The sequence below is a fragment of the Ictalurus furcatus genome, chromosome 9 (genome assembly GCF_023375685.1).
Source record: "Ictalurus furcatus strain D&B chromosome 9, Billie_1.0, whole genome shotgun sequence".
NCBI lineage: Eukaryota > Metazoa > Chordata > Actinopteri > Siluriformes > Ictaluridae > Ictalurus > Ictalurus furcatus.
This window is the reverse complement of record NC_071263.1, coordinates 17027780-17041370: the sequence shown is the minus strand read 5'-3', so window position 1 is coordinate 17041370 and position 13591 is coordinate 17027780. Positions and strand designations below refer to the sequence as shown.

The 13591-nt window shown below is 37.6% G+C and overlaps 1 protein-coding gene across 1 annotated transcript in view; it reads right to left on the bottom strand.

The window, feature by feature from the left end:
- The window catches only part of akap6 (A kinase (PRKA) anchor protein 6), a 98623-nt gene extending 88740 nt beyond the window's left edge, over nt 1-9883 (bottom strand). The window contains exons 1-2 of the mRNA XM_053632861.1: nt 9566-9883; nt 1212-1442 (exon numbers count right to left, since the gene is read on the bottom strand). Coding sequence (XP_053488836.1) covers nt 1212-1442; nt 9566-9883 — 549 coding nt within the window. The remainder of the gene's footprint in view (nt 1-1211; nt 1443-9565) is intronic.
- Between the last annotated feature and the right edge of the window lie 3708 nt (nt 9884-13591).

Sequence of the window (13591 nt, the reverse complement as noted above, 5' to 3'; positions counted from 1 at the left end):
GATATGCCAAAGCAACTGCCGCGCTGTTATGACTCTTGTGATGTTGCCAGCCGGCACCAGCATCTTGGCCATGGTGCTTCCTGCCTCCTAATATAATGTGTCATGTCTGAATGTAGGTCAGACCTTCTGCCAACATAATAAAGTCCCTACACCCGACACGAGACTTCTACCACAGCGGCTCAAAAATAAACACTACAATGGGGGTCAACTGCATAAAAAAACAGCATCTAAACCTGGTCAAAGGACTTCACGCCACCTTAAGTAAAATATTATGAACAAGTATTATGATAAAGACAAATGCACCAGATTCTAATATTAGTATTGATAACCATTAACTCTTGATGTGGTAACATTAGAGTAATATTTTATGAGCATTTTGTGTGTACATAATTCAATTTAAATTCAATTTGATTTGTTTAGTGCTTTTTACAATGAACATTGTCTCAAAGCAGCTTTACAGAAACAGATAAACACAGGATACAGATTATGTGTGAATGAGCAAGTCAGTGGCGACGGTCGCGAGGAAAATCTCCCTGAGACGATATGAGAAAGAAACCTTGAGAGGAACCAGACTCAGAAGAGAAACCATCCTCATCCGGGTAACAATGGATAGTATGAAAGTAAAGGGAAGTTAATTATAGTTTTTATATGAAGTTAATAATGAACATTATTGCATGTATATGCACAGATTTACTATAAATGTACTCTAACTTTTGTCCATATAAACACTAATATACACTATGCAATATGCAGTATTATCACATATGACATAACAGAGCCTTAAACAACTCTGAGATGTCCTACATGTCGTTTGCACGTGGTTGGTTTGCCGAGTGTGTGCAACAAACACTCAACGTATGAACAGCGAAAACAACATGAGGGATCTAAAGACAACCTCTCAACACCATGTGCACTCTTCCTTTTCATAGTTAAAGCACACAAGCAGCAACAGCACTTTTTTAAAAACCATGAACAAAAAAACCTTCTGAAGTACACAGACTGTAGAAAATCAGTGGAATCTGATACAGCATTTTATATAGATCCAACTAAGCAAATTAGATTTTATTCCTGCACTATAATATATGGCATAATGTATTGTATTATAACGTATGACATAATTGTCTGTAACCTTAACCATGCACATCCTAGAACTGAATTAAACTATACTACTGTAATGCATGACAATCATATTCCAAGTGGCATATGCTTACCTCCTCTGTGCTGCACAATATAAGATGAAAAAGAAAGAATTTTAGTAAATAAAAGAATAGCAATGCATTGAGAGCACGTAAGCAAGGTTGAGCTGTATCTACACTGCCACTGTTGAACACATGTTTTAGAGGCTGTTCTGTATGTCCAGCTTTACTCTGTCTTTCACACCCCCAACACTGACCCGTTTTCCCCTGCTTCTCTCTGAAGGAGGGGCTCTCACTACTGCATGGCTATTTTGGGATTCGACCTCCCTCCCCTCCTCCACAGAGCCCTTGTGCCGGGTTCACTCAAAATAGCCAAGTGCAAACGGGCCAGGCATCTGCTACTGGGGAGGTCACACTCACACTCCCGAGAACCTATGACTTTCCACACGCCCTTAGACACAGTCACTTTCTGTTGTTGTTGATTTTGTTGCTGCTGAGAGGAAGAGACAGAGTTGTGAGTTGCTATACTGGACATTTGCTGGACAGCCTCTTCACACGTTAATGATAACTCAGAGAGATTTGCACTCGGCGCCTCCATTTCTGCAGGGAAAAATGAATGATGGGATCTCGGTCTTATTGAGCCAGCAAGATAATGTACAGTGTCCCAAAAGTGGCAGCAATTAGACCTAGTTGTGTCTAATCCAGCTGAACCCCATTATGAATGCACTATCATAGATTTTGAGGAATTAGTAACTACAGGGGCAAATACATTTTCACCCAGGCCAGTTGGTATTGGATAACTTTTTTGCTTCAATAAACAACATTATCATTTAAAAACTGTATTTTGTGTTTACTCAGGTGGCTTTTGTTTTATGTTAAATTTTGTTTTAATTTCTGAAACAATTCAGTATGAGATATAAACAAAAATAGAAGAAATCAGGATGGGGCAATACTTTTTCACATCCCTGTATATATGTTTTCTCAGATAGCCTTTAACCCAGCAATCAGGGGACACCCCCCAGACATCGCAAACGTCCACTTAGGTCCGCATTTGGTCCGGTTTATAACGTATAAGAGTCATAACATAAATCATAACACTACTGAATGTGTTCATTTCAGCGAAAGTCCCCTATTCTGGATTCTGGAGCTGTGATGTGGCAACGTGAGCCACCGTACTGTCCAACTAATATCATACAGTGACGTATACATTGGCCTTCATTCGAATTCTATTGTACTGGCATACAAATGGTCTTAGCAAGGTCTGAAGTAGGTATGGACACTAATATATATTCCATGTTGATGTTCAGCGTCTCTGTCGTTATTCTGAGTGCCTCAGGAGGAGCTGGACCAGATATATTACTCAAATACTGTATCTCATATAGAAGAGTGAAGTTGAAGCTGATAAATCACACCATAAAGAGTAATACTGCACCCATCAACCACAAAGACACAAATGGCTGTGAAATTTGGCTTCTCTAAAGAAGTGGAAACCCTTTCTGGTCAACACTGCCCTCACAATTCTCCTCTAAATACTTCCTTCTCTCATGTTTGTGCTTTCTCTTGTTGGGCGCGATAACATGCCAGGATTATTCGAATTCTCCAGAGTGCTGGGATTACATCACCCGAAATAAATATCCACAAGCAACTGCAAGCCTTCTCTGAGACCTGATCCTGTCTATACACTGTGCACCTCAGAATATATCTCATTGTATGCATACGTGTGTGAATGTGTGTCTAGTATAACACTAGAGGCATGGTCGCTTTAAGTTTGCCCACACCCACTGTACGCACATTGTTTAGTGGGTAGGGCTCAGAAGGGAATGTAGACACTGCAGCTGTAAGGCAAGATCTTCACACACACCCCTCTCCCTCTCTACATTCTACACACAGCTGCTGGTGGATGATGGCACCACAGCGTACAGCGACAACTACACATTCTGCACATAGCCATATTTATACCGCCTTTTCAATGGACTTTTTGAGAACGATGCCTGATGTGTTTTCTTCATGTAAGCCAAATATACCGGTGATGATACCACCTAGTGGTGAACAGATATTAGTACACATTTGACTAACTGCATCGAGCTTCACCACAAAAGAGTTGCTCAACTTTAAGATGACATCAAAACAGTTTAATAATTGTGGTAAGTATGCAATGGCGAAAGAGCAGCATTCTGGGCAGAATAAAAATAAAACAAGTTCGGGCTGGTTCACGTTAATACTACGATCATTTGGATCAGCACAGAAGCCAAAATGGTCTAAATGACCATCAGAAAGTGTTACACTGCAAAACATGTCATCTTAGCAACTGAAAATATCTTGAATATACACAAGTTTGTCTAGTAATTCCTATTATAAAATTACCAAAAAAATTTAATAAAAATAAAAATAAGATTATTAAACCTATTTCTTGGCTAATTTCAAGCCTTAATTGTTGTTTTTTTTTATTCTATTGGCTGATCATTTTGGGGTTTTTTCTAGAAATAAATGCTAAAGAAATAGTCAAATGATCTGCCAATAGAACAGCCCTATTTTAAGCTTGAAATTAGCAACGTAAAAATGGCTCGAAATAGATTAATAGAAATTAGATTAATATTCTTATATTTGATTTATTGTAATCTTATAATAGGAAATACTAGATAAATATCCATCCATTTTCTGTACTGCTTATCCTACCCAGGGAGATGGAGCCTAATCCAGGGAACTCGGGACACAAGGCGGGGGACACACTGGAGGGGGTGCAAACCCATTGCAAGGCACATTCACACACATTCACACACTACGGACAAATTGGAAATGCCAATCAGCTTATAACGCACGTCTTTAGACTGGGGGAGGAAACTGGAGTACCTGGAGGAAGCACAGGGAGAACATGACAGCTCCACGCACACAGGGCAGAGGCAGCATTCGAGGTGCGAGTCAAACGTGCTAACCACTAAGCCAGCGTGCCTTCCACTAGATAAATATTACTACATTAACTGTATTTCCATTTGCAAAGATGTAATTATTTGCCGTGTAGAATAAAAACCTTGACTAGTACACTATATCCATACTCCTACTAACTCCCACACTAACTCCTCTCTAACACGGTTTTATTACAGTTATTCTTAGACCCTGGCCAATTTTTAATGAGGATACAGTGCCAAGCAGAATTATTGGCATCATTCATGGAAACAAGCAAAAAAATTATATAAAATTGTATAGTTTTATTTAATCTTTTTTTAAATAAAGGTTTTTTTTATTTTTGCATTTTTTTTTCTACAAAACAGTGATTTGACATTATCAGCACATTTACTAATATTAGTTTGTGATGCCTGGAATGGAGAAAAATAACAGCACAGTCCCTTCCTGTAATGTCTAACATGGAAAAAGTGACTAACTGAAAATGTCATTGCAAAACTTTGATTTTGTGTTTCTTTAACAACTTCTTTAACCTTTATTTATGCATAAACATGTTGGAAAACTAATAATAATAGGCACCACTGACTTGCATGCATCCCTAACATCAGCTGACATCTAATAAAAGCTGATACTTCCATGTACTGGTCAAATGAGCAACCAACTTTGATAACACACACCATATTGCTGGATGCATGTATGTCTTGAATGATATTTCAATCATCAATTTAATTTTTATTTGAAAAAACTACAGACATTTATAGCATAAGCAACTAAATGTAAGTGACTTCAAGGTTCCTTTGGAGAACATCAAGTCATGCTTTAGAAGATCAAAATTAAAATGACCTCACAATTTGTTATATATGGAATGGGATAACACATGATCACTTTGCTTATAAAAGTAGCTTTACATGACAGTGCCTTTAGTCTGTTCTGCTGAATTATATGATGTTCGTTAGCTTTTCTTTTTTTTGTTTACATTAAAATGAAATATTTTCCTATTTATATTACATATACAAAAATTATCTATCTAAAAAATACCATGTACTAAATTTTATCAAGCAAACTTATTAATTGGAACAATAAAAAATTTCTCCACTAGATGGCAGACTTCAACTATCTAAAATTGACTGACACAGCAAAAGTGTAAAATTGCTAGGCCACAACTCTGTATAGGTTATAGTTTACTCTGCTTTAGGACAAGTGAGTCAGCTCACAAAGGACAGTTATTATCAGGTTTGTTAGAGCACTGAGAACACTACACTCTGTCACTAATCTTGTTTGTACTTTCACCCATCAACATGATTGTATATTATCATGATTAAATTATTATATTACATTTAGACTGAAACCATAGGACTGCGAAAACTAAAAATGTCAAATGGGATTAGGGGATTGCTTGGAACATAGTGAGGAAAGTACATTTACAGGAGTGATGGTAGGACTTGTTAGGGACCTTTATTTATTTGTATTTTTTCCACTCATATAAAGCCACATTAATCGTTGTTTTGTATTCAAGAAGCACTGAATCTTGAACCACTGAATCTAACAAAAGAATAGAAATAACTGAGCCTCTGTAACAGAGGAGCTTTAGTCAATTCCATTCAGCAGTGTTTGCACTACGTAACCCAAAAGGAATCATTGTCTCATTGTCTCCTGAAAGAACAGACAAAGAGAGCAATCATTCCCAATGAGTCCTGAGAGAAGCTGAGCGAAACATTCACTCCACATTATTATTATTATTGCCATTAGAACTTGAGCCATAGTGCAGATTATGCATTTTTAAAATTGGAAAAAATTTTTAGAATAAATTGCTTTTTGTGCTCAGAAAAAAAAAATTATTACAACCCTGTTGTCACTGAGTAGCAACCAGCTGATTAATTAAGCACTGAGTGAGTAGCTAACTATATACTTCTATATCAGAAACTATACACTCCTACATCAGAAACTATATACTCCTACATCAGAAACCATTTTAATGGTAAAAAAAGAGAACAGTACTCCATCAGCACTCCAAAAGCACTATATCTTGCTGCTAGAACTGCTACCTGATTGGTTAGGTAATAATAAAACAAACAAGCTAGATATTTTTTAACCAGCTACAGTCAAATTACCTTGTTGGTGCTTCTCATAGTCTTCCACATAAAATATGCCTAATGTCCTAATGTGAACACAACCTAATAGTATTTTGTACCATTTTACAAAAATTGTGAAATTGTCACAATGACTACGTTTACATGGACAGCAATAATCTAATTACTGACCTTATTCTGAATAAGACAATATTGTGATTAAGGTGTTTACATGAGTTGCTTTTAGAATACTCCTTTCATGTTCCTGTTTTACATGTTATAGAACATGTAAAATGTTATAGAACATGTAAGAGAGAACGGCACACATCATTACGTCCCCACGCCACAACGTCCGACGTTCCCTCCAGAATTTCACGTATCAGCACACAGTTCGTCTTCGTTATGGTACCGTATACAGTTTTGGGTGTTTTTATTTAAATTTTTTACGTAAGCTTCAAGTGCAGTTATTTATTTGTCATGCTATAAGTGCTAATAGACGACTGCTTGAAGCCATGGTTTGCTTCCAAAACCACGTACTTACCTACTATATAGTAGCTGAGATGCATGTATTTTGCTTACTATATACATTTATTTCACCTACTATATAGCAGGTAAGTACATGGTTTCGGACGCAGCCTCGCTCTCTTGTTTTCCGTAAAACAGTTGAGCACTGCCGTGTGTGATCATGTCCTGTCGCAAAATGCGGTGAAAACTCACACACAACGTTAACATTGCGATTAAGGTGTTTACATGTCTGTAATGCACGTCGATAATGATAGTTTCTTAATCAAAGTATTGTCTTAATCAGGTTAATATTGGATTATTGTTGTCTATGTAAACGTACTGATTGGCATCTGTGCTTAACTGCATTTCCCATAATCCCCAGCCAGCTAGCGAACTCCAAGATCCATCACATAAGCTATCACAAGACTGTCAAGCATCCTATCCCCCTTCACACTCTCTGGACTTCTAATCATGCACACCTTTAAATAGACCGGTTCATTCACCAACACCTTGCAAAGTCAGGAGATATGTCTCAATCAGCTCCCTAGTTCAGTAGTCAGGGCACCAGTTCACGGGCTGTCTCAATCGCAAAATCTTTCCAGTGCACTGGAACGTTTGCGCCCTAAAAAATCCCACAATGCACCACAAAAATTCAGTCCCTGCCAAGTTCTAGTCTTGTTGTAGATCATCTGATCCATGTCCTGTTTATTGGTTTTGATTACTACCTTGCCCTTTGGACTTGTCTGCCTCTGTTTTACGCAATAATCTGAACCCAGGGTTTACATCCAAGCCTGAGAGATTTCTGATTTTTAAAATAATCAGGATGATCTTAGGAAACCAGACCCTATTTTTCCTGATTGTAAAAAGAAGTCTAAAACCAAAAACCAACAGTAATTTGATTCTAATAATTTCTATTAAAACAGTACCTCCAAAACAACTATCTAAACATGCCAGTAGAAATGTTATTTGTCCACATACGTGAAGTAATCAAGATCATGGTAGTAACATATTCACTTAAACACCGTCCTGCAAGTCACAGTGTGGCATCTCACATTTGTTCAGACACAGACAAAACAAACATGTACTTTCCCCGCTACAACCCATCACACATAATTTATTGACAGCCGCAGCTAAGCTATAAAAAGCCATGAGAAGAGGGGCTTCAGTGTGTTTGCTTTAAACATGAAAAAGGATCAGAGGAACACATGTCAGAGCTAGCTGAAATCTGAGTGATGCAAGAATAGTGCTCTTATAAGAGTGGACTTCAACAGATGTTCTGTCACTCCTGTATTAACAATGAACACGCTGAGAGAGCTGTGCCTGACGCGGCGTCTAAAAGCCTTCAGTTCCAAACATCGTTGTCTTGTTTATCCACTATTCTATGAACAGCCAGAATACTTCACTTCTTACTGAAGACACTGTACTGCAAATATACACAGCCTGCAAGCTTTCTATTAATAGAAAGCCCTCATACAGCAATTATATAATTGCTTATTTAAAAAGGGCACTGGGTAGAATTTGAGCTCTAGCAGTTACCAGGGGAATAACATTAAGATGACTTTAAACCTAGGTCCAACTCATTAGCTTAACCTGTGATAGCTTAGCTCATTTAGCTAGCAAGGTGGGCTTCTTTAGTTGCATTTTAAGGTAGCTAACCTATCTAGCTAGCTTCCAAGCACAGTTAGCTTGCTTAGGTAGACCAACAGTCATCATTAAAGCCATCGTCATTGCCTTAAAACAGTTATTTTCATTGTGTACTGTGTTCATTGTCCAGGTTAATGCTGTTACTCACCTAATTAATAATATTAATACCTGTCCTATGTTTACATCTGAGGTTAGCTAAGTTTCATTATACTGTACACAGGTGTATGATGACAATAAAGCTGAACTGAAGTGAATTATGTTAGCTCACTTAGTTAGCAATGCAGATATTTGTTATCAGAGTTGGATAACCTAGCTTGCTATTTTACAAATATTTATCATCACTTTACTCATGTATTTGACATTTGACATAAGAAGCCAAATAATGTGAAGTATTTAAACTGTTTGTTATTTACATATTTGTACATCTCGTGCAATAAATGTCCATAACCCCATAACTTAATCATGGGGCACTCCACCCTCCAATGGAAAGATTCACTTAGAGAAGAAAAGAAAGAAAAAAAAAGAAAAAGAAAACGCATTTAGAATCAGCACTACAGCTCGTTTAAAAATAGTTTTGATGAAATTAAATTAAAATTAATTAAATGAATTTAAATTTATGATTTAAAGAAATGAAATTAAAATAATACTCCACCAAATATAGAAGATCACCCAAAAGACATTGAGTGGGGACTGAGAGAATTGTGCTTCTTCAGTTTTGCACTGGAGCTATCAGGCTAAAGTAGCTAACAATAAGAAAAAGCTAGCTAACAAGTAAGAGTAGCTTATATAGGAAGTTGGCTAAAAAAAATGGGTTGAGAATTAATAAGTATGTCTGATTAAATATTCAGTTTTGTGTACTAATCTGTGGGAGATTACCAGTGGACAGTTTTGTGTGTGATTTTCTCTGTCTCAGAAAAATGTGTGAATTAGTAGCATGCATGTTGATCTGAGTTGCTGTAGTACTATAGCCAGCACTGTCAAGTGCACAGTTTTCCTACAGAATTGGGATACTACCCTGCATGGGTAGAATTTTTTATTCATTCATTCTCACCAATATTCTTTATTTGGGGGTTAATGTGGAACATTTGTAACTATTTAGGCACTTCACTGATTTTGATCTGCCTATGCTAATAGCACATAACATATAACAGCTAACAAAGAATTTTTGTTATTTATGGCAATGACATTTTTCCAATTGCTACAGGAGCCACACTGATCTATATGAAAAATAGAACATAGTTTAATTGCACACTTTAGCACATCTTCATGTACATCTGCATGTAGATTACATCTGGCAACAGTGTCTCTTACCTTTAGCTGCACCAGGTGAACGTCCACGTGCCGGTTGAGGCTGTCCTGTTGCACAGACTGTGTGAGATCTCTCACTCTCTCTGCTGTCGCTCTCAGCCAGGTCTCAATCTCTGGCAGGTGAAGCACCACCTTCCAGTCTGCGCCTGTGTGCAGGGGAGGGGGTTTTTGATTCCTCAGGCGGTGTTCTGGGCTCTGAAGCACTCCACTTTCATTAGGCCCACATGGACCCTGTTTAGAGCTGGACTCCAAGGTGGGAGTGACAGAGGTGATCATAGGTGAGGCAGCCTCACTGGCCACCGGTGACACTGCAATGCTCATGGTGAAAATGTGCTAGATCCGTACGATGGAGACTCTGGTACAAACTGTGGGGAGAATAAATAAGGTGGAGGAGAAAGGGGGACACGAGGGAAAGAGGGATGGAAAGGAGAAGAGAGAATATAAGTGTATGAGTATGAAACATATTGATTTATTTTTAAGGTTTAAAAGGGGATTAAGGATGAAAATGCACTGCCAATCCATTTCATGCTCTGCTGGCATACAAATTGTCCATCGCTTGCTCAATAACATGCCCAAGGACTTTGCATTTTCGAGTATTTTCCCTTTTGAAGTAAACAGGAATGTGTGCAATTTTTCCATTACACTTATCCTCTCTCAATACCAGCCAACACATAAATCACAAAGTAGTATTATGGGATTATTGTATCAGTTGAATGCCATGAACAAGATACCACAGACATTCATATTAGCTCTCTCCATAAGCACTGGACTCGCTGACACGTCTCTCTGCAATTCACCAGCACTGATCTGCATTCAGGAATAAATCAACTGCATATTTCAGCTATGTGGTTAAAAAGTTAAATTCTTGCTAATCTGTTTTTCCTGATACTTTCATTCGTTAATTCTTTATACCTCCCGAAGATACTGACATGCCATGACCTCTGAGAAGATTATCTCATTTTAAAATGTAAGAACATTTTTAAATGTTTGTGCTTTATTAAACTTACATACAGAAGCCCTGATCCACAATTTGTGAAAAAAACCTGATAAATTCTTCAACTTCATAATTCATTATTTTTTTTACTTAACAGCTAGTTAGTTTGAGTTAATAACTCGTTATTTCAACATATTATCTTGTTATTGACTTAACATCCCAAAATCAACGAATAAGTCAATTTTTTGTGTCAGCTTATGATTCTTATTCTGTACACTTATGTTACCCAGATAATAAGTCAGACATGGATTTAGTGGAATTCAGTTGACACAAAGATATCTAACGATTGATAATTCACTTAAATGTGTACATTTACATAATTCCATAATGGTCATAGCAGTCACTTTGTATATGAATTGATTCCTATAAAATGAACAGCCTTTGGGCAGATAAAAAGACACAAATGAAGATAACTTAAAATAAGACAAAAAATCACTGTAGATCTTGATATGCTGTAGGAAGTCAATATCCACAGTCAAGTAGTCAGTAGTCAATTAGTCGAGTCATTCAGGCAATATGACTTCCAGAAATTCCCACTCTGTCTAGAGTGTACGCCGCTTTGCCTTTGCGAATGACAGGCGTGGAATTGCTTCAGATGTAAAAATAAAATACAAAGGCCAGCAAGAACACTGATACAAATTACTTCATATTTGTATTAGCTGCAAACTACTGTATATTCATATTGGTATTTACTGTAAAACATCTGCAATGTGGATTGGCACAAATTACACACACTCACAAGACAGTTACCTATACCTATCTCTATAAGGAAGTAAATGTGTAATGGGTGCTCAGTTATACACAGCAGGACAGGGGATGTACCACTGTGCTGTTCAGTGGAAGACAACCTCACTCTGCAAACATCCTTCAAACAGCCTTCCAGCTTTAGAGAATCTTGGATATTCCAGCTGCCTAAAGAACTTAACCACATTTATTCCAAAAGACTGAAGTCGGGACTTCCTCCTCTTAAAGTCCTGCTGAGACAGTGACAGCCACAGAGTGGCACTCATCTTACCCACATGTGTGTGTGAGAGACACAGCGAGTGAGCGAGAGAGAGAGAGAGAGAGAGAGAGAGAGATGTACTGAGGGAATATACAGCCAAGCCTTTCTATCTCTTGTGTGCAGCAAGGGGGACATCACAGAAGATGAAAAATCAGTGCACAGACTTGCATTCAAAAATTAAACAGTGCACATAAATGCTCACAGCATAAATGTATTTTTAGTAAAATCAAATTATCAAGCTGGTCTGATGTTTCTTACAGTAAACAGTGCATAATCTAGCACTGAGGAGGAGAGGGGGAGGGGGAGCTTTAGAGCTTGTACTATGATGACTGCAAGATCCATCAGATGACTCTCACTTCCTCTGTGTGTCAGAATGAGGCAAAGGCTGAAGAATGAGATCACTCCTTGAAAAAATAACCCTGGATAAATGTCACATGTGCCTCGAGTTACAATCTGAACAATAAAATGTGACATTGTGTGACATCTGAAATGTGACACACCCCAATTCTGTCCTGCATATAATTTGGTGTCAAAAGACAGCAAAAGGTACTCCTACAGTGAGATAAGTCAATCTTATATGCTAATAAACAACAAACAAGTATCAGTGTGTTGGCTAACCAAAATATATGGCTTGAGTCATTGTGCTTAGGCCAAGAACCTTAGTCCAAGGAACTAGGGAGTTATAAAGGTATAACCCTGCCACAGTGGCTTCCATGTTTAGATAATTTAACCACAAAGGCTATGCAGGAACAAAGGGGTAGCTCATAACATAGACTACTCCACTCATGTTGTTACTTTTTGGTTATGTTCCCTCAACCCTATGCTCCTCCTCCAAATGTACACTTGGTTTGCAATAAAGTGCAAACCTATGGTGAGGGTGCATGGCTTTAGTGTTTCAGATGATTTTTTAAACAGCAAGCGGTGTGTTATTAGATGTTTATATGAATTATTATGGAGGATTACTGGTACATGTTATGTGAAGGCACAGCAGGGGAGTCTGAAGCAATTAATGTTTGACCATGTAAAAAGCATCAAAAACACAAGCGTAGTAGTATAAAGTTTTTCAAAGCCATGACAAAGGACATCAACCTAGGTTGTTTTCTAAACCACTAAATCACTTTATCATTTTATCTTCCTCCTCCTCTACACTGTGTCTTTTACGTTTGTGGGTTAAATATGATTGACTTGAGTCAGTATGGGATATGTAATGGGATAACACTGCTTGTCAATATAGAGCTTTAAAAACATGGTGTCACTGTACGCTTCATGACACACTTTCATACCTAAAGAAGGCTGTGCACGTAGTGACTGGTTATGTAATTAGTCATAGTAAGTTTCTGCTTAACCTGTCCACAATTATGCCTCTCAGAAATATAACCTACTTCTCATCATGGGAAAAACTAGTCTAATGTATCTTGGTAAATCCACTCTTTCAGCAATATTAGATTCGTTCATTTTAATCAATCATTCAGCTGGTCACACACTTATATCATCCTGAAACTGACTGAAAACCCCTATGTGATTGTGCACAAGTGTATTGGTGCATGGGCACAAAGATATGTTTGTACATTTACTTTTCAGTTTGCATAATTATAAGAACATTTTCATGTGTCATGTCTCATAAATGTACGTTCGTAGCCGTTATATTTGGAATCAAATAACAAACACTGTTTACATGAGACCTGAGATGTCGTCGGAACTGACTCTGAAAAGCTTCATGTAGCTAGGCGCGGCACTTATTACCCCATTAATCGATATTACTGAATCTGCAAAATACCTAGTAACAAGCCATCTTAATTAAAGCTGTTAAAAATTGGCCAAGCCTCTCATTTTCTGCTGGACAGAACTACTAAACACCACACTAAATTTCTACACACATAAACATGACAGTAATCACCAGCTAGGAAGTAATAATAGGCATCTAACAACAGATATTGCACTTCAATATCTGAAGCAGATATGCATCCATTATAAAAAAATTAATTGATGGTGCAGCCATTATAAAAATTAATACAGTGAGCTATAGTGATAT